General features: G+C 34.1%; 1 protein-coding gene across 1 annotated transcript in view; it reads left to right on the top strand.

Annotated features, from left to right (window-relative positions):
- The first annotated feature begins 5,570 nt into the window (after positions 1-5,570).
- Positions 5,571-23,346, top strand: part of LOC106716536 (rho GTPase-activating protein 100F) — a 28,708-nt gene continuing 10,932 nt past the window's right edge. Inside the window, exons 1-4 of the mRNA XM_045678392.1 lie at positions 5,571-5,642; positions 21,367-21,486; positions 21,852-21,935; positions 22,461-22,559. Of these exons, the coding sequence (XP_045534348.1) occupies positions 5,571-5,642; positions 21,367-21,486; positions 21,852-21,935; positions 22,461-22,559 (375 nt within the window). The remainder of the gene's footprint in view (positions 5,643-21,366; positions 21,487-21,851; positions 21,936-22,460; positions 22,560-23,346) is intronic.

Raw genomic sequence — 23,346 nt, 5'->3', positions numbered from 1 at the left:
ATATATATGTGGGATCAGTTATTAAAATAAAGCGGTTTTCTTGAAGATTTTTATTTAAATTTTGCACAACAACAAATCGTAACTTCTTTTTAACAATCAACCGTCTGACATGACATTTTTGTTAGTGTTGCCAATACAAAAGATTAAAATACCTGCTACCAGAAAGTACACTAAAGCAAAAATCTTAAATAAAAAAACTAAATCTTTCCACACGGCCATTCCTGATCATTCATCTGACTCAGATGAAGTAATTTCTTCATTAGTAGTCCAGTGCTTCATGTAGTCCGCTGAACTACTCGTATTGATCGGGCCTTCTCCATTTCCAATTTTCTTCAGAGAGTATCTATCATTTCTATTTTTTTTAATTATTTCATAAGGGCCAAGAAATTTAGGATACAATTTGCTACCTTGGCTAAATTGTGTCTTCTTAATAGCCACCAAATCTCCAACATCGTAAGATTGGGCTTCTTTTCTCTTTCTGTTATAGTTTTTCATGTTCTCTTCTTGTATTCTTTTTATTGATTCTTTCGCCTTCTCTCTAAGTTCACACCTTTTCTCGTTAAAATTCTGTATATTTTCTTCTTCTAACATTTTAGTCAATTCTTCATTATTATCTCTCATCTTAACTCCGAAAGTCAATTCAAAGGGTGTCATGCCAATACTTCTTTGATAAGTTCCATTTATACAGCGTTGTACACTTGATACATGTCGATACCATTTCGTTGGATCATCGGCGCTTAATTTACTCAGCACACTGATTATTATTTGATGGATCCTTTCCACTTGCCCATTACCTCTCGGTTGACCAGTTGTAATAGTATAATGTGTAATATTCTCGTCTTCGCAATACTTCTTGAAATCGTTTGAGGTAAAAGCAGCGTTGCGATCAGTTATCACTCTTTCAGGAGATCCAAAAGCTTGTTGTTGATTCTTCAATTTGTCTAATGTTTCGTCAGTCGTCAAGGTTTTTAAAGGGTATATCCAGGTAAACTTCGTAAAGCCATCTACAACGGTAAGTATGTACTTGTAATTCTTCTGTGTAGACGTAAGAGGGCCAAGATGGTCTATGTGGTAAGTTAACAGAGGTTTATCACCCTTGTCAATAGGGTGGAGAAATCCTTCTTTTTTCCCTTTTTTGTGTGATATCAGAATGCACTCAACACAATTATCAATTACTTTTCTAATCTTGGCTTGTAGGTTTTCTATGTGATAATCTCTATTTATCAATTCTTCTGTCTTTACAATACCAAAATGTCCTTTCTCATGATTTTTCCTTATTATTTCATACTGCATTTTCTTTGGTACAACAATAACTTTAGTTCCATTTTTTAATTTGTATAGTATGTTATTGCTTAAAATGTAATCTTGGTAGGGTTCTTTTTCTAAAATTTTCTTCAACAGGTTTATACGATCATCATCGTCTTGTGCTTTCTTCAATCGTACAGTCGTCTCGGTAAGTATTAAACAGTTTACAGGGTAGCGGCTCAGCGCGTCTGCGTGTTTCATCCTAGATCCAGGTCGGTGTTCAATATCATAATCGTATTCCTCAAGAAGCAACGCCCACCGAGCAACTCGCGGAGGTAAATCTTTTTTCTTTAGTGTCATCGTAAGAGCGGTACAATCGGTAACAATTTTGAAACGTATGCCTTGTAAGTAGACACGGAATTTTTTTACTGCTTCTGCAATAGCCAAAATCTCTAGATAGTAACTATGGTATTTCTTCTCTGCAGGTGTAGTCTTTTTACTCATATAATGAATCGGATGTAGTTGATTGTCTATTGGACTTCGTTGCAGGAGAACAGCCCCGTATCCATCTGTACAGGCGTCTGTGTGGAGTTCTGTCGCCAATTCTGGATTATAAATTCGTAATACAGGTGAGCTGCACAGTATATTCTTCAGTTGTAAAAATGCTTTCTCGCATTCCTCATCGAAGTTAAATATGGCGTCTTTTTTGAGCAGATTTGTCAGTGGTTTAGCAATCAGTGAATAGTTCCTAATAAACTTTCGGAAATATCCTGTTAATCCCAGAAATGATTGTACAGCTTTGACATTAGAAGGTGTCTTAAATCGTGCTACTGCGTTTATCTTTTCTTTTGATGGTCGTACTTCATTTTCTCGAATTATGTAGCCTAAATACTCTACTTCTTTTTTCATAAAGTGGCATTTTTTCCAGTTAAATTGCAGACCGAATTCTTCAGCTCTTCGAAAGATTTTATCTAACTTCTTCAATCCTTCCTCTTCTGTCTTAGCCGGTAAAATCAAGTCATCGAGGTATGCGAGGACTGTACCATCGGCGATGTAGTCGTGAAAAATGTCGTTGATAAAACGCTGGAACACAGATGGTGCTGAACATAAGCCAAATGGCATCTTGAGAAACTCGAACTGACCTTGTGGCGTCACAAAAGAGGTATACTTTTGGCTATTCTCATTAACGTCAACATGTAAAAATCCATTCTTCAAATCCAAAGACGTAAACACTGTAGCTTCTTTCAGTTTGTCGATTTGATCCTCTATTAAGGGTAGTGGGAATCTTTCTTTGATTATTTTCTTATTGAGGCGTCTGTAATCAATGCAAAATCTACGTGATCCATCTTTCTTATTAGCTAACACAATAGGGGATGCAAAATCGGATTTACTAATCTTAATAATTTTCTGTTGTAGCCACTCTTCTATTTGTTTATTTACTATTTCTGTTTCTAATGGTGAAAGGCGTCTTGGACTATGAAATATTGGAATTTCGTCTGTTAGTACAATTCTCAATTCGACGTTACTTTTCTTGGTTTCCTTCTTTGGGTTATAGTCTTCAATCATCTTCTCAATTTGATTTCCAAATTCGGAGTCTTCAATGTCATATTTCTCATCAGCATCTGCTTCGATAGAAAGTGAAAGAACTGGATGTTTTTCCATGAAAATTCCTTCAGTAGTGAAATTTACTTTAAACTCTTTTAATATAGGATTACCTATTATTACATTTACTGGAATAGCGTCATCTTCTACGATATGTAACTTAATATCGGCATATCCATCATCAATCTGTATTTTAGCGAAAAAAGATCCTTTAGTGTAGACCTCTCTTCCTGCTATGCCGGTAAGACAAATGGATTTATCATCAATTATACCGTCTTTAATTCCGTTTCTGATCCTCATAAATTCTGATCTCGTGATAAGATTAACATCGCTTCCTGTGTCTATCAAACTTTCTATGTCAAATCCGAAAATCTTCACGTTCTTGTAAGGTACTAAAACCTTTTCTTGTTTCTTCTGTATGTTCAATGTTTTCTTAGGCGCTTTTGGGCATACGTTGCCTTTATGACCAAACTCATTACACTTAAAGCATTTTATTCCCTTTGTGCAAGTAGGAGCTTGATGATCAAGGTCTCCGCAATTAAAGCATCTTTTGACATCAGTAAATTTCTTTTTAGTATGATGGGAAGTACTACTCGCTGGACTTGGTCGAGCTGCAACCTTTTTCCTGAACTCGCTGTAAATGTCCAACTTCTTGCGAAATTCCCTTAAATCCGATGCGCCATACAAGATAACTTTGTTTGATTCAGTATCTCGAATACCATCTATTACGTATTCCATTAATGCAGCGTCTTCAATTTTACCATGCAATGCAATTTCTTTCATAGCAAGGAAATACTGCTGTAATGTCTCATCATTTCTCATCTTACGTGTTGTAAGCTTCTTATGAATCATTGCACTGTTAAGTTTTGGCCCAAATTCTTCTTTTAGAGCTTTTTTGAGCGATGGGTAGTCTTTAACTCTGCCCACAGATCTCAAAAACAACTTCGCTGTACCACCGAGAAGCCTTTTTGCATAGATTAACCGTTCAACCTTAGTCCACTTCATTAAATCAGCAGCATCTTCAAATTCATCCAAAAATTCCGAAATCGGGTAAGTGTCATCTCCGGTAAACATCGTCATAGACTTCTCTAAATCTTGAAATGAAATATGTACTTCAACTTCTTCATCTTCTTCTTTCTCTTTATTTTCTGAGTCTTTCTTTGGTGGCATCTTCGTTTTTGGAATTGATATTCTTCTTCGTTTTGTGCAAAAAGATAAACGTCGTGGAGTCATTAAATAGTATAGTCGTAGTCTTTTAAATCTTCAATGTTCAAAAATGTAAAATAATATCAACCACATATTTTCTTAAAAAGGTTTTCTTTTCTCGTCGCTCAAGCATTCGATGAATTATTTCTTCATCTTCCCGAAGCATTCGATAAATTATTTCGTCAACGTCCCGTAGCATTCGATAAATTATTTCGTCAACGTCCCGTAGCATTCGATACTGCCGGGTAACAATGGCGTCTTAGTATGCGAGCAAGCGGCGTGTTGTCTTCGTTGATATTTCTTACAAATCACTCTTGCAACCACTTGATTTTTAACTGAGCACGATCCCGGACGAGCCCCCAATAAAGTTGTGGGATCAGTTATTAAAATAAAGCGGTTTTCTTGAAGATTTTTATTTAAATTTTGCACAACAACAAATCGTAACTTCTTTTTAACAATCAACCGTCTGACATGACATTTTTGTTAGTGTTGCCAATACAAAAGATTAAAATACCTGCTACCAGAAAGTATACTAAAGCAAAAATCTTAAATAAAAAAACTAAATCTTTCCACATATATATATATATATATATATATATATCTAAATTTAGATAAGCTTTTGACTGATTTATTATAAGATATTCCAATGGAATTTAAGAACTACGAGTATTCCAGACAAAACTTGCTTTGTTAAACGATAGCTTAACCTATATAAAGTTTCATTAATTAAACTTAATAATTATTCGGCCCACAGATTAACCAGATCTTTAGTAAATGCTTTGAAATATGCCACTGTCACCATTCAAATAATCCCTTGCGCCGATTTGCCAACTTAACATTTTTCATACAGAAATCGAACACTTAATTAAGGATAAATTAAATTTGCAACACTTGATAAAACTTTTTAAACTAAGTTACATGTTATGAAGTTTTCTTAATTAATGCAGATTCCAAAATTTACCATGATATCGTCGTTCGTATTAAAATAGAGACAAGTATCTTATGACCCTTGTATGTTCCTCGAGAATAGCAGCACTTTTAGTGAAGCTTACTAAGTACTTTTTGGTCTCTTTGTAGCAAATATTCAATAAAATCTCATCTGCTCACATGTTTGTATTGATAAAAACTGTCGTTTAATAAGATTTAAACGATTACTAGTGCGTATTGTGACGGCAACATTTTTTCATTTGTTATCCCTTATTTAAATAAGTTAATCTCTCGCACCTACGTAATGCATTAATGCACTAAAAGGCTTCAATCACCATCCGCCCACTGCTGATGTCATAGCTATATGTGACGTCATTGCTGTAATCGCTTTTCTTTCCACTTTAGCGAATATGCGATAAAGTGGTATATGCGTTCATTGCATGCGGTTACATATACATTGAAATTTGTATGTTGTTTTTTAAATGTTTAAATAATAAAATAACCAAAAAGACGTCATAGTTTTTCAAAAAATTGTCTTGAATTTCGACTTGAAACGACATGATTATGTATCGCTCTACGCAGTTACTACGATGGTGCTACGAGGCTACGAAACACCAACAATAGAGAGTGCACTGCCAGGATACGATTCTATCATTATTCATGTAGAAAGCAGATTTGAATCAGACCAACTTTTTCTTCGTAAAACTTATTTTATTTAATTATTTGCTATTTCGTTACATTATCGTTATACGAGTACATCATCGTTCATCTTCCATCATAGAGTCTATCTAATTTACTTAAAAAGTCAAAGAATAATAATGAAATATAATCCTACAACTCAGCCGCTCTGCTGATCAGTCCGGCTGTATTTTATATTAAGTTTAAAATACAAGTAAAAATCATGTGGAAGTGGATACTTAGTCGAACCTTATATCATGTCATCCAGTAAATTTTGGTAGAGAATCCATTATGAAAAACAGTTTCCTAAAGTTGCCGCCATAATTGCGTTTCTCTAACATCGTAAATGAATTGTAAAAGAATTTTCTTTGCCGTCTTCTGATTTTGCCATAGCTCATGTAAGTTTGGACGAGAAATTTGTAGAAGGCAGGTTTGAATGTAAACACCTTCTTTTTTTCGTTTAACTTTTTTTTAACTGAAATCTTACATTCAGGACGTTACATTTGGTAATTTAAGTTAATTCTAAATTACGACCATGCGTCGTGTATAATTATTTAACTAGTTAATTATGGGGTAGTTATTAAACAAACCTCAGTCTAATTACGGAATAAGAATAAAAGCTACAATTGTACATCGAATTTTCTTGTCAAACATTTGACAAACTAACTCCAATTTTTAGTTTATAAGTTTTTTTTTAACCAAAATTAACGTACCGAAAAATATACAGGTCGTTTTAACACAAAACATTTTCACATTCAACAACTAATGGAGTTATAATTGCAAAGACTTCCGCAGTGTTGTTACAACAAATAACTGATCTTGAAATCAGATATCGACATTGATTATTGAGTTCTACTGAATACTTTATTGTAACCTGAATGATGATACCAGTCCTAGAAAAATATGAAGCATTAAAAAGTAATTAGCTGTTATATAAATATTTGGGTAGTTATAATATACTTACACGTATATCAATACATGCTACGCCGTAGAACATGCTACGAATAATTTATGTATGACAGTTTGAGTTCTTTAGTTCATACCTATAGTTTTACATCAAAGCATAGATTTGTAAGTACGATGTAGTGGATTATTATCAGGTCTAACGAAACGTCGTCACAAGAGATCATTATTTTTGTATAGAATGGTACTTATTCCATAAAATAATACCGGCTCTTCCTTTGATCTATTTTCTTTTAAAATTGCAAAATTCAGGTTACAATCGACTTCAAAAGCACTTTGCAACGAGGAATCGCAAAAATTCTATCAACAACACCATTTGGCGCTTTAGAGTGAACAGTTTGCAATCGTTCTTATGCCGTTCGCTTTCTTATTGCTTCAACGATACGGTTGATATTTGTTTGATTCTATCAATAATGTTTTAACGTTCCAGTTTTAAGATCCGGCGTTCCTCATACACTCTAGAGCTCTGTAGACTTCGAGTTGGCACCAAATTTTTAGATCTCAACGCTCCTCATTAGAGTTGGAGAATGAGACGCGCAAGGAAATTTGTGCTAAAACGGAACATTTTATTCCTTTTCAAGATTTATGACGCTATGAGGTTTCACTTGAAAACATTAAGGTTCTTAAGTATTTTTTCAATAACTCACGAATTAATTTATATAGCGTTTAATATAAAAAGTAGTCTCAATGAAATGTTGCTAATTTATTAGTATTATTATAAGGAAAGCTGTTGCATCCCAAAAATTGAAAATAAATTCTACACTTCATTTTTTATTTTACAGTAATTTCTTCTAGAGTATGTTTTTAAATTATTACGTATTTATTTAGGTTAAAAAGTAGATATTTCTTTCTAATTTGTTATGTACATTTAAAAATAAAAAATGTATGAGTTAATATACAAGAAGCGGAGAGATAGAGTCCCTTTCCTGTAAAATGGTAGAGTGGGTAATAAATAACATCACTATTCGAACTTCTAATGATTAGATGTCTGCCGACTCTTAATTACACAACGGAGCCTTGTGATATATCAATTGTGGTCTCCCATTAATTGCCAGAATTAAATCAGTTAGAAGTAAATCAACGATTTTCGTATCATTAAATCTATTGAGCCAGGAGAGACCTTAAGTGGGCGTGGCTGTCTGGAGCCGACGCTTGTAGGCGGCCTAATGAGTCTCCCTGAGAAAAGATGAAAATCAACTCTATTTACTGAGCAGTAAAGTCGATTTCACGTCATTACGCGCGACGTCAAAGGATTTTCCGGTAGAATGTTGGAGATTGGCGAAAACGTAATACTCAAAGCGGTGCTTAAAAGTAGATACATATTCAGGTTTTTTACGTTTTTATGTTACGTTTTATCTTGTGGTACAATGAGTATTTAAACAAACAATCTTGTTTATTCCTTTTCAGTTCAATAGCATAAATAAACGCCTTCTAAGTTCTTTTTGTAAGCTCAAAAAAGTAAATGAAAATATAGGATGTTGTTAACAAAAACACCCTATAATTTCTTTCACAAATGTATTCTCGAATATGTTTAAGACATAAAATTACGTTTGTTGGATTTCGTTCTCATCATTTTTCGCTATCGCATTTTAAATGACGCAACATTTTACATGTCAATTGTAACTCAATGTAATATTATTACTTTAGTTAGAATTACATTTATTACAAAATACAGTGAGCAGTGGCCTAAATAAAAATGTTGTAGAAAATAGCGGACTCGAGATTGGACAATGGTAGGCCTACGCTTCAGTCTGACGTAGAATCATTGAACTGACCCAGTTATTAATTCACTCCAGTAGTTTTTAATAAAACGTCTATTTGTAGGCAATGGTTGAGTTGTAGATGTGCTAATTGACCTAAATTTATTGAAATTTTAATCGGCATTCAACTTCTCAATCAAATGTACAAGTTGAGAACGTTAATTTTGGTGAAATGTTATTTTGATGTTTACAATGCAATTATAGTCAAATAAGGATATCTTGCCCGATAAGAAAGTTAGCTATCGCGGTTAGTTTTGTCTGAAAATATGTGAAACCTACATGGGCATAGGAAATGGCATATTACAACAGATTAAAGCGACATGACAGCTACAGTACGAAACGGACCTTGTGACACTTTTTTGACATTAACAGGATGCCATCCTGAGTCATGTAAACTAATAAGCTATCATAATTTATTTTGACTTATGCCCACAGGGTCACATATCCTTCTTGGTTTATAGAATGAATACATTTCATAGCAAATAAAACATACACACGTGACTAAAACGTGACAATTTCCTGTATGACATTCGATCCTTCAAGTGGGAAGGGAATTTAATTCTTTAACTGTATTCTCGTTATACAGGTGACGTCAAACTTTTACAAGATTTAAAAGCTTCATAAGAACATTTTGGGTCGTGTAAAGCGAAATATGAATGTGCAAAGTTGTAAGTGCGAGGACGTGACAAGTGAGCAAAGAGGTTTATGTTCTCTTTCGTTACATACATTTAAGTCACAGAAGTGTGTGTGTTATTTTATGTGTATATGATTTTAATACTTCATAAAATTATTTTTTTTTTGTTATTTTTCTTTAAAATTAAATAAGAAACTTCTGAAGTCATTCAGCAATAATAATAATAAAAATAATAATTGGATTTTATGCAAAAGGATAATTTGAAAAATTTTACACGAATGTATCAAATGAAATTGGTTTTGTAATAAGATTTTCCGAGATATCTTTTTAAATAATTTGATAGCAAGTCTTTAACAAGAATCAAATGTTCATGAATAAAATGTGTTGCTTGCGTATTACATAGAAATTGCAGTTTTTTACTATATCTACATCCTTTTTCTTTATAAAAGCAGTAGCTAAGTCCAAGTACAAATTTAGATATTATGGTATTGTCGAGGCAAATGTAAAATTTGTTAGAAATACATTCGCAAAGATAGAAAAAGGCATTTTCATACATAACTTGGTTATAATACGTGTTTTATTTCAATAAATAAAAAACAATGAACGAGCTATTAATTAAGTTAGGAAGATATTAAAGGTTATAAATTGTTTGAGGCAGTCTAATCCCGTACCATTCGGTGCCGACTTAGTTTATTGAAAGAGAAATATGATCGTTTTTATTTCTTGCAAATGTTACTCGGACTGTGTCTGAACATAATACGACATATTGTTTCTGCCTACTGAATTCTGATTAACAACATAATTTATTTTACACAATAATCATATTAATATTGTAAATGCGAATGTTTAGATGGATGGATAGATGTATGTTTGTTTGAAGGTATCTTCGGAACGGCCCAACGGATCTTTATGAAATTTGACAGAGTTGTAGAACATAGTCTGGAAGAATACATAGGCTACGTATTAAGTTTTTTTTTTAATTCCACGCAGACGGAGTCGCGGGCGGCAGCTAGTAAACTTGTACTGCGTGTTAGCTTGTTCTCAGCTATTTGGAAGAGCTTTCTATTACTGAAATAAAGAGTCAGTTCTCATGTTTTTGAATAATTCCGAAACAAACAATAACTTTTATTATAATATCGGCTAGTAATTGATGTTTTAATTTACATGTTAAGAGTTTATTAACATTTAAGATGTGAACTGAATCGTTTTATAATTAGAGCAGAAGGTTAATTTTGGTTGTAAGATTAATGATTTTTTTTGAAATCCTAATTCTTTTTTTTTATTAGCCGTCGACAGAGGTTCGACTGATCCTTTATGCAGAAACAATGAAACGGCTCGCTGACTCACTGCGCCTTTGTTAACGTGTAAATACTGACTGGGATTTCCAGAATGAAAAATGTTAAATTATATAATCTGTTTCACCAATTCTGTAAGCTTTAAGAAATTTTAAGCAAAAAATTTTTTCTTTTTTCAGTACCTGTACCTTGGTATTCGTACAATATCTAACATTAGCTGTCACCTGCGACTTCGTCTGCACGGAATTAAAAAAAAAAACTTAATTAGTAGCCTATCCGTTCGTGATATCCAGATCCATTGGGCCATTTTAGAGATAAAAACAAACATCCATCCATCCAAACATTTATAATATTAGTAAGATGTACTATGATTGTGAACGTAGTTCTGCTGTTATACTGAGATATAATCAGTTTAAAATTAACAAATGAGCGCTGTATTGCAAATAAACTCAACTTTCAAAAAAGCATTACGTCACAAACTGGACATTCTCTAGTATTCCTCACCAAATGTCTCGTTGAATTTAGAACGTTTTATGTAACATACATAGTTATTGCTAAGTTATTCGTGAGCCTTGATCGCTACCCCGTCTTGTCAGTATCTAGGAATCCAAGGCCTTTTCGTCTAGACTGGCGCCTGACCGACTTAATTCTATTGACGAATGACAGTGGTGACGTAAATTGGACAACCCTTCTAATAGGTTATAATAGCTTTGAAAATCGAAAACGCTTTTATTTATAAGAAGCTTTCATGTTACACCAATTAATGTCTGGTTAAATTGTCACTGTGATAATAAACATTTTGTAACGTATTTTAAGGAAACCACAAAAGTATGAAAATAATTCAAAAATGAATTATTTTTTTTATTTAATGAAAGTTTTCAATACCAAAAAAAATTACTTAATAATTTATTATACTCGTATTATAATTAATTGACTTTGTGTCCAATTTTTAAACTTTTTACTTAGAATTACAACTAATTTTTAAACCTCAAAAATGTGCTTACTATGTGTGAAAATATTCTTTTTTTTCCTTTGAATAGATTCTTGGGATAATAGAAATTAGTACCAAATTAAATTTTACATCAATCAGTATAACCTCGTTAAAAATGTCTCATTAAAATTGACCTAAAAACCTACGTTTTAAAATATTTGATGTTTTTTTTTTATAATATAAAGGATTATAAAGGCCTGGTTCGAATAAGAAAGGCGTGGTGTCTATCTTTAACATTTTATTTACTGCAGCTAATTGCAAATTGGATGGGTATGCAATTAATTTTCGAGCCGCTCGTCGTCGCAGGCGTGTCGACGTCCCGTGCTAACATTGTTACATCTAATTCAATAACTGGAATAATTGAGATGTATTGCCCTACGATACTATTATAATTAAATAATTCTACGATACTCTGGTAACTTTAATATATTACGATGAATTGGTTTTGTAATTTTACACTGCACTGTCTTTGAAACTATCCAATGCACTTGAATAAAATGTTATCAATGGTACTTGTATGGATGGAGGAAAAATTTGATTGTTAGCTTGTTTCTTTACAGGCTCTGTAACTACTGAAATGATTTTATAATTCTTCCACTGATGGGAAGTTACACTATCCCCGGGTATCATAGGCTTATAACATTGTTCTTTTTACTATATTTTTTTATTATACACAAACGCAGTCGCGGGAAACTGCTATTATTATTATTTACACCATTAATTACCATTTGTCCCATTCGGTGTCGAGACCCTTGGTCAGTGGGATCCTAGCGCTAGAAGGGTTTTTAAGGAATGACAAATTTTAACATAAGACGAAATTATAATATACACTATTTAAAAAAAAAAACTCTAAATGAAAGTGTCTTGAATTTTGAATGTATTTTAACCTACTTTTTAATTGACAGAAAACTGTACTTTAAAAAGCTATAAATAAAGATACAACTTATTATTCTAACGAATGATCACCCTTAGTGCCCACTATTGCGACTCTGGGTGCGTCTGTATATTTTTTGTTAAACTCTGTCGATAAAGTAGATTAAAGTTGCATTAGTGCGGCTAGTCAGTGTCAGTCAGTGGCGGTGACAAGTTAGGTCGCGGCTAATCTTCCTAGGTCCCAGCTCAAATGCCGCGTGTCTAGACACCCCCCTCCGGTCTTGACGTGGCTTCACCCTCACCCCCTCTGTATGATAAAACATACATACATATTGAGAGCCATATTTTCTTTATTATTGTGTTTCCGTGTGGCTTGTTTGGTATTTTATGAAATTGATTTTTCAAGTAAAAAATATATATCTTTTCAGTAACTTTTAGAAATAATTAATTATTTGCCATTAAATCATTCAAAGGTGATTACCATTTTAATGTATACGCCTTACATTTATATTTAATTGCCACCACGATTTTACGAAGATTTATCAATAATTACTTTATATTTTTAAACATTTTAGGATAACATTGATCGTGACAAAGTAAAAGGCGGTTCAGAGGGCCTAGCACGAAAATTTGCGACACGCGCTTTCGTAACGGCATCGACAAAATATGTCAAAATTTGTATGAGGTTTGTGGTTATTTGTTGGACAAATTTTAAAACAAATTTTGTCGATGACGTTACGAAAACATTCTCACGAATATTCTTGCTAGACGCTCTGTTATATTTAGGTAATTAGTTAACCCCAAAAAGATGTTCAATTCAGTCAATTTGTAACGTGGCGTGGCTAGAAGTGATCTTATTACTCAAATAGGATTGAGAGATACTTGATAAACGAACCGCGTTAAATTACATTCCCCCGCCATTTCTAAGAAGTCAAGTTTCGTTTAACTTTAACTCATTTCTCGCTTTGGGTCCGTAGGAAAGTTTTATTGGGCGTTACAACTTTGACGTTTAGAAGCCAAACATTTTTGCTTGCTCGATGTTCTACGTTGTTGCTAAGCGTGCATAAAATCTATTTATGGCTGACTTTTTGTTTTTCTAAGAGTAGTTGGTGTAGTAAAGAAATGTATTAAAACAAATTTTGTGAAATAAATTTCTAAAATAATTCCACTTAAACCATATCATAAAGAGCGTGTGTGTATTAAATTTAAAATTGCATTCTGTATATGTTTAAAACCGCTTGCGGTAAAAACACATTACGTTATGTTTCGGAAGCTTTTAAGCCTTAATAGCGCAGGTTAAAAATATAATTTACGCTAGCCCCTAGCTAGTACTTTATACATAGAGATAGAATAATCAGACATATCAATGCAAGCCAGACTTTTGTAGACAATTTATACAATTAGTTAATTACATTGAGTATTGTTTAATCAATTCGGATAATTAGTCAAGCGTGACTGGGGTTAAGTTTTAAGCAATGTAAGCATTTGTACCAGTGCTCGTCAATTCCGTGCTCAAAACAATAAGTGGTTCGGTGTTCAGGCGACCAATAACTCTAACGAAGATCATTATCATCCCTTCTACACACCACTGGCCCCTACTATGCACCCTTGAGTGCAGCGTCGAAGGTTGCCTCGGTGCAATGACACCGGCTACCCGACCGAAACGTATGGGCGTGTCGTTCTGTTAGGTCGGAAGAATCTCGGCGGGCTTTTCTATATTGTCGAGTTATATCTGGGAGGTAGTATCAGCAACAGGTGTCGGCGCTGCGCGTTACGTAAGCCGGGCTGCGCGCGCACTCCATTGAGGCGGTAGTACGAGAGTATCGATCGGGCGTACGCCGCCCATCGATCCCGCGGCCCCGAGCGTCTTTTTAAGTGCTTCGTCTTGGGCCGTCTCTTGTTTTTTTAATCTGTGGAGGCCGTTAACGAGACTCTCTCTGATTTAACTGTTCAACACTGAGAAGCTCAAAGTGTTCATACAATACACGAGTACTCATATGTCCAAACTTTCTATTCTCAAGTTTTCTGCTCTTTTCAGATAACATAGGGTCTATCACGAATATTTGCGATATGGGTTTTCAGAACTTCATCGATAAAATATGTCAAAATTCATATAACATTTTTTGTTGCATATTACGCCTTACATGGGTGTTGTACAAATCTAATACAAATTTTGTCGATGACGTTTCGAACACTTTCACGCAAATTTTCTGTTAGGCCCTCAGGTATTTCCAATAGCTGCAGATTTACAAAGGGTGGAGGCTGATCTTTGCGCTAATACTTGAAGGATAAAAAGTTATGCGATCAGATATTTGATCAAAGGTGTGCAAAATTTAATCGTAAATGGATATATAAAAGAAAACGAAGATATTTGTAAAAACTATTTTAATTTAATAGGTAATTAAACACACTTTCAAATTGTATCCTAGTAAATAATATCCACAGTGATACAGTGGCTGTGGTCAGGACACATTGTACATCTGCACTATAATACTTAAATGGGAAGCTGTTGGTTAGCTTTAAGTTTAATTCTTGCCTCTGTCACCTCGAAAGTTAGTGATGGGTGAATCTGGGATCCATTAACAACCATGTGGTTTATATCATCAGGGTAATATATTTTATTAATTAGTTATCGATTATAAAACAGTATTTCCGGAAATGTTTTCGCGCATTTTTTCTTTTAATTTAGAAAAAAAGTCCTCTTCGTAGTACAGATATTTCATAGTCGTAAATAATTCAATTTTATATAAACCATTATTTTTTCTTTTTATTTACACTTCAGAACTAATATTAAGCTTAAATTTGTTGTATTTACTTAATTTATTTATTATGGTATACATAATTATCTAATTTAATGGAACAAACTGTCCTTTTAAAAGCTATAGTCAAGAATTTTGTACACTTCACTTGTTTGCGTATCCAGAAAATGTTACTGAGTACGAGAGAAATTTACTATTCAATACGTGTGGCAATGTCGCTGAAGGATATACGATATCTTTGCCAAATATACCTCAAAATGACATAATATAATCCATTATATCTATATTGATGTATTTTTTTTTTGTTTAATATTTGAATAGCAATGAGAAATTTTCGTATGTGTTAAGGATAAGGTGTACGATTTGTCAGTTTTTAATTTCTCTAAATAAAAAAAAATCTATTTAGTTTCTATGTATGTATGTATGTACTGTGAGCACTTAAATACTTTATACGTTTAGTAAGCTCTTATAATCCATGGAGTTGCAAAGGTTTCTAATACTATCAGGCCGGCTAAATTGTAACGGGTAAACAGCAGTCTATTATTTCACCAGCACTTTACTATGAAATATATTGTATTGTATTGTATTGTATTGTACACGTGGAGTTAAAATATATTTAGTTTCATTTTGTTACCATTATTAAATATTAGACAAATAAATCTAGTTTGGAAAACCCCAAAAACTTTTAAACACTTATAATCTCACTGAAACTGAAACATTTAGTTTCAAAGTTAAAAAAAATTGTTTCTAACATTTTCCATAACATAATCCTAGTTCCCTTTAGCTCCAATCTAGACAAAATGAAGCTTACGTCAGTGCAACTGTATTTAATCTGTCCTGAGGCGGGCGAATGTGACGTTTGGAAATTGAAAATCTAACAGATTGTCTGAAATAAAGTAGGCCTCGGTTTTTATCTTGAACGTTATTGCTATTTGAATAGTATCGATAGACTCAGCTGGAATTCCAAATGTAAATACTTTTTGAGGTATCCGAAACAAATGTCCATGATCTCGTGGCATTTTATGACATCATTGCTATCACATCACAAAAATAGGTAGTCACTAAAATTATCTATAATTTTTAATATAATCTTTTTTGACTGAATTAATTTTTTTTTTCGGTTTTGTATCGACTTGTTAAGTTCTTTAACTCTTAAAAGTTGTGAATTAATTAACCAAACACCTAATGATATATTATAAGTGGAATTCAGTGACTACTTGAAGCAATCATTTAAACTTAACTGAAATGTGATTTTTCATCTCGACTTTTTTAAGTTTTCTAATTAAATTCTTGGAAGAACTTGCCAAGAATCGCGGACTGCAAACTGGCGGCCTTTTTCGTGAGGTATATGCAATTAAAATGATAGGTACACCATAAAATATGTGATTCAACATTAGTCCAAATAATAACTTTCGCACTGTCCTTTTATTTATATCGTGATATGCAACCACCGAAACATGTTAATATTTAATTATTAAATTAAATCTTTTAATAATTATTTCATTTATTAGGTCCTTACATATGAAATTGGCGTTTTTCGTACTGGCTACTTTAATCACGAATTTCTCCTCTTTGGTAAGGAATTCCAAATTCAAATTTGTACAGCTATAGACTCATGTATTTGTGGTTCGATGACCGTCATTCATTTGTTTTTTTTCTTCTGTTTTTTTCTGTTTGCGTCACTCATTTTACAAAATGGAAAACTTAAAATATCGTATTATTTACGAGTACGAGTTCCGCCGTGGCACTAGTGCTGCGGAAACGACTCGAAGGGTGAATGATGTGTATGGCGGTCGTGTTGCAAAAGAAAACATAGTTCGTTTTTGGTTCCAACGTTTTCGTTCTGGAAATTTCGATCTGCAGAACAAGCCCCGTGGACGGCCTGAGACTCAAGTTGATAATGAAGAGTTGAAGGCTATTGTGGAAGCGGATCCATCGCAAACCACGTCTGAGTTAGCTGCAGGCTGCGATGTTAGTGATAAAACTGTTTTAATTCACTTGAAGCAAATTGGGAAGATTAAAAAGCTCGAAAGGTGGGTACACACGAATTGACTGAAGCAAACCGGCAAACGCGCGTCGACTGTTGCGTTACATTACTAAACCGGCACAATAATGAAGGTATTTTAAACCGAATCATTACCTGTGATGAAAAATGGGTTCTTTACGATAATCGGAAGCGCTCAGCGCAATGGTTGGATCCTGGCCAGCCAGCCAAATCCTGCCCCAAGCGAAAATTAACCCCAAAAAAGTTACTTGTAAGCGTTTGGTGGACTAGTGCCGGTATTGTTCATTACAGTTTTCTCAAATCTGGCCAGACTATTACGGCTGATGTCTATTGTCAGCAATTGCAAACCATGATGGAAAAACTAGCGGCTAAACAACCTAGGCTGGTCAATCGCTCCACGCCACTGCTGCTTCACGACAACGCTAGACCACACACTGCGCAACAGACGGCTACTAAATTAGAAGAGCTTCAATTGGAAAGTCTAAGACATCCTCCGTACTCCCCGGACCTTGCTCCAACAGATTACCATTTTTTTCGAAATTTGGATAACTTCTTGCAAGGGAAAAAATTCAACTCCGATGGGGCAGTCCAAATCGCCTTCAAAGATTTTATTGATTCCCGTCCGACTGTTTTTTTTAGTAAAGGGATCAATGAACTACCTATGAGATGGCAAAAGTGCATAGAAAATAATGGTTCATACTTTGATTAATTAAATATATTATATTAAAAAATATTCGACTTTTTGTTCCTCCCATACAAAACGCCAATTTCATATGTAAGGACCTAATATTTACATGTTGTTGATTCTTTATTTCAAAGAGAATCAGAGTACTGATAATTTGAATGAAATTTTTATGTTTATGAGATACATATAGGTATGTCACAAGTATGAAAAAAGTATTGTAACTTTCCTTCAACAAATTATATCTCACTAAACATTTTTATTCGTTGCTTCGCGTTTTTTTTTAATATCTTAAACAACAGTATCATTTTCGTAGTCACACATAACTGTTTATTGTATTCAATACAACAAAGCCACTGCTGTGAGAAGGTTGGGCCTGTAATTCATAGCTGACCTATTTTTTTACGTTAGTATATTTTTTCAAATCTTTGAGTGATTACATTTGTTTTACTTCATTTTCTATTAATATGTTTTATTAGTAAAATATATATGTTAGCAAAACTCCACGATAACAATTAAGTGGAAATTGTATGATGTCTGAGAGTACTAAAGAAAAAGTCAAATATATCTAGACGTAACCAAAAGTACCTAAGATTGAATGAGTGTTAACTAACAGCTATACACAAGTTATGCCAAAATCGGATTTTGACCTTTTCTAAGGGGTAGCAAGTGTGATTTTTTATCATCTAAGTTCCGGGGGAAGTCATTGGCGTAGATGCGAGACAATTTCGTATTCACAGCTCAAGTCCACTCACCTCTGCCGCATTCGGAGGCTTGCAGCTGCAGTACAGTGACCTCGTGCGTACGCGAGGGGGCGCGGGGGCGGGGCAAGAGTAACTAGGTCAGGGCCCCCGACCCCCGAACGACCCCTCGCCGTCTCCGCACTCGATCGACCGCCAAATTTCCCACGCATTCGCATGGAACGGAAACAAAACTGTTCATTTGTCGAATTTGTCTACAGTCTAGACTGACGGGAGTACTATCTTAACAGTACTATGCTACATTATTATGGTTGAGCTTTTTCAGGGTTGTGTAAATGTTAATGTTAAAAATCTTTTCGAATCTTTTGGTTGCGATACTTATCTGAAAGCCTTAAAAAGTCCTGAACAATCCTTATTATCTTCGCTTTTGAATATTGGAATAAAAAAATATATATTTTCGACATATTTATGAAATTGGTTCGAGTTCAGAAGCTTCCGAAAGTGACGGAATATCGAATTTCAGTGTGTACTAACATCTTTTGCTCCGACTTTTATTAAAGTTAGAGTCTTCTCACGTACTGAGAAAAAAGTAAAACATCTGGCATATTGCAAGGCGGCTTTTAAGCAAGGCAAGGCTTATATTGCAAGGCGGAAATAAAAAATAATATTAGTAGCTTATCCCTTTTTCAAACAAAAACTAGCTCAAATCTTGGTTGGTCTGGTCTTAGAAGATACGAAAGTGCACGATGATTTTTTTCACCTCAATACATTTATTTCAGTTAATAATCGGCGCTTAATCGTTGGTTTCTAAGACCAAAACCCCCGTATAAAACATATATGATCAAAGATAACGAGAGGGATAACGATATGTTTTATGTTGTGATTTTGGTCTCAGAAATCAACAATTAGTCGACCATCGTTCATTAAGAAGTCTACATTTACAAAGAAACTATTACAAGTATTATTATTACATTATTAGTATGAAATCTAATCTATTTTCAAGTTATATTTAATGTTATTTTTTCCTACTTTTGTGTAACTGAATAAAAACAACAAAGGCCCAACAATCTGCTTTGTTGTGCTCACGCTTTTTATGTTCACAGCGGTATCCTATATTGTCTCTGTGATGTAGCATTTTAAAACAGGCGCCCATTTTTATAACAAATGACTTCCTGTTAATGCTTCCGCGTTCCCTTTGATAGAAAAAAAAAAACACTTTCATATACATTGGTAATTTCTTTATCTAATGTAGAATGTATTTAATTTATAAATAGCTTGATTTTTGTTTTGTTGTATTATTATTTTTTATTCATATGGTTATGATCTGATTGAAGCAAACATTGTAAAGTCGCGTTAGAAAGTCATCTATGTCACCGTATCGTTTGCCTTTTCATAAATTAAAATCGAATTCTCTGTTCACTACTCTAAATCTTACTAATATTATAAATGCGAATGTTTGGATGGATGGATGAATGTTTGTTAGAAGGTTGTTCAGAACGACTCAAGAGAGCTCGATTAAATTGGGTATAGATGCGGATCATAGTCTGGAGGAACACATAGGCTACTTATTAATTTTTTTTATTCCGAGCGGACGGAATAGCGGGCGACAGCTAGTTGCAGTAAAATGGCAGTAGGTGAACCTTTGTTTCGTATTTCTACTTCAGATATTCACGATTTCATCGACCTACATTTTAATAACAAACGTTACTGCAAATACAGTTTCATGATTTATTATCCGCCAAAGTGTGCCGCATACATTGATTCCAGACCGGAAAGAAAATAGGATGCGGGAATTTGTCCCCGTCGATGGCTGAGCGGAACGGAAATAAGCCGACGGAGTTACGTTTGTTGAGTAATAACTCCTGAATGAAAAGGGTTGGCCGGCGGTATTCCAATTGCCTTTTTTTTTCTTTATGTTAACGAAAGGACTATAATATATTTCGCAAAGCAAATGAAATGTCACGGAAAGATTTAATCCAACTGTAACAAATGAAAGACGATATTTATGATGATTGTTAACTTTGTAGTTATAAGAGTTTGGTTTTTTAGGAACATACCATTTTTTATAAAAAGGTCAAGGAGAATTAGCGAATCGAGGATTGTACATTGTTCATTAACTAGCTGTCGCCAGCAACTCAGTCGGCGCGGAATTAAAAAAAACTTAATACCCTATGTGTTTTTCCAGACTGTTCTATATCCATGCCAAATTTCATCCAGATCCTTTAACACGCTCTGGAGATAGCTTCAAACAAACATTCATCCATTCATAGATAGAAACGCAGGGTCGTAATAATACCAATTATGTATGTAAACCTGTATTTTAAAATGGATTCCAAATCCCAATCAGCAAATCTTTAAAATTGTATTTCATAGATGTAAAAATTATTAAAAACAGTTTAAAAATAATATCATCGCCTTTTATATTTTACAATGCTCTTTACTCTGTGGCTATTAGCTATTTACTCTGTGGTATATTCGAAGGTTGACATGCCAATTACTAAATACAATATAGGACGCATCCCATATCGATATTGTGGTGGAGATGCAATCTCCCGCCCCCGACCTACTTTTAACAATAGAACGAATGAGCGGTACACAGGGAGGTTAGATGCATAGCGTTTGAATTGTATTTACAACTGACATGCAATACACTAACATAGAAATATGTATGACCCTATGACATTTTATTAATTTAACTTTAAAAACAACTGAAATGATTTAAGTAATCGTTGTTCGATCGTGTTTCTAACTAATACTATTTAAAACGTAACACTTTATACTAACAAGAGTTTAAAAATTTCATCCGCATTTTTCTTTCTATTAAAAGTGTTCAACGACGAGCTCAATCCTAATTCATTTCATTAAAGAAAAAGACGCGCAATTAAGACGATAAGCGATCAAGAGGTACTAGCAACCGCAAACGAGTCGAAACAATTTATTAGCTGTTCGAGTTAAAATTATTTTACGTTATTATTCAGGTACTGATTTCCCAATTTTATGATGAGTTTCTTTGTGGAGGTATTAATGAGGTGTGGTTATGTTTAGGAGAACGGGCGCGCGGCGCCGGACCTGACGGCGTCGCCGGGCCGCGCGCCGCCCGGGCCGCCGCAGCCGGCGCGCGCCAATCACGCCCCGCCCTGCGTGCTGCAGCCGGACTTCCGAAAGGTACCTCTGCCGTTTGACGCTTATTGCTTCCAAATCCCCTGCAAGTAAAACAAAATTCACTGTCTCTTACACCTTATGTAAATCACATACTATAGGTTTTCGTAATTTGCAAGCAAACGATCGGTTATATTTGCAAGGTTCATTCAAAACTAATGTGTGTGGCCTACATTGTACTCAACTGTAACCTTATACTGAAACGTAGTAAACAAGCGAGTATCTTCGTATCTTTAAATGATAAGAAGGTATCTTTAAATAATATAAATTATTGAAGCCTAAAATATACTCAAAGTCTACAGAACAGATCGGATCGAAAGCCTTCAAATAAACTCAGACTGTCTAGGATATAAGTTTGGATCGTATTTCAGGTATCGGGTGTGAGCAATGAAATATTCAGGCAGATTGAGATGGTCGAGAACGACCACGACGCTACCACGGCCGCGGCGCTCGAGGTAAATAACATTTGTTACTGCTTCTGGCCTCTACATTAATAACACGTCTAAGATTTGAACAGAGAATATCGTTTTTAAATGATTACATTAAAGGAACTTTAATGTAATCATTTAAAAACGTATCATTGTATTTAGAAGAACGTGTGAACACTTTTATAAATACTAGCTAAAAAAAAAGGATTTTGTAATTAATAGACGTTTAAAACTAGATCTTTTCCAGTCATCTTTTTTAACCTTTTCTTGTTCGTCTTTCTTGTTACATTTCTTGTATGATACTTATCTATTTATATTGACATGTAATAATATATCAAAAAAATTAAGACTAAAGAGTAAACAACCTTGAGTTATCGGCATTTATTTTCAAAAGAATTTTTATGTTATGGATGCTTCGCTAACGAGTATAAAAGAAAATGGAAATTGAATTTGAAAGTCATATTACTGCGTAGCCATTATTCTGTTGAATTGAAAAGAAGTCTTAGAATAATGAAGTGGAATAAGAAGATGGTTCAATTGTTTATTTCACAGGCGGTGGAGCGTCGTGGCGAGATGATAGTGAGGATACTTGAGTTGAGACAAGTCGGACGAAACAACATTGAAGCCGCCAAAAAATTCTTCTCCCTTCAGGTTTGTAAGCTTACTGGGGTGTCCCAGAAGTAAAGAGACAATTGAATGAAAATTTTTTTGTGTGAAAAATTGTATGTCAACTGTTCAGTGTGTCATTATAAATTATGCATAATAATAATAAAAATACAATCCATATCAAATTTGCTCCTGCGATGCCTTTATAGCCGATTTTTCTCAAATTAATGCATGCATGTGTCATAACTGCTTTTCAAGAAGTTTTTTGGCCAATATAGTCCATCTTTGTTTGAAAGATGTCAACGTTTTTGATTTTTCTGAATACTCTATATATTCCTTTTTACACAGAGTCCAAAACATTTCGATACTTCGAGCTTGAGAAACATTTGGAGTATTGTTTTGCGTCGATATGAATTCGACGCCCATAGATTGCAAATATCGAGTGACTTCAGACTCGTAATAACACGAAGCCATATCCGGCCAGAATACAACGTCTTCCCTCCGATAATACTTGTCTATAAACGGTATTAATCGCTTCATAATACAGTCTCGAAAATAAATTTGTGAGTTCATAGACCGTGTACAGATAAATGGTTCGGAAACATTGCCGTTTTCGTCCATAGCTTGCCAAACCTTTTTTGAAAACATTTTACTCGGCCGATATGAACACTCAGTTTTGTCTCTTTACTTATGGGACATCCTTTATTTAACTTTTGTATTTAATATTATATATTGACTATGGCCTAGTCACTCCTAAGTTGGGTAGGCTCCGGGCCCCTCGGTGGGGACGTATAGTGAGCTAATGGTGATGATTTAATATCAATAAAACAGA

Source organism: Papilio machaon, chromosome 6 (assembly GCF_912999745.1).
Source record: "Papilio machaon chromosome 6, ilPapMach1.1, whole genome shotgun sequence".
Taxonomy (NCBI): domain Eukaryota; kingdom Metazoa; phylum Arthropoda; class Insecta; order Lepidoptera; family Papilionidae; genus Papilio; species Papilio machaon.
Note: the sequence above shows the minus strand (reverse complement) of the source record. Positions and strands in the feature narration are given on the sequence as shown.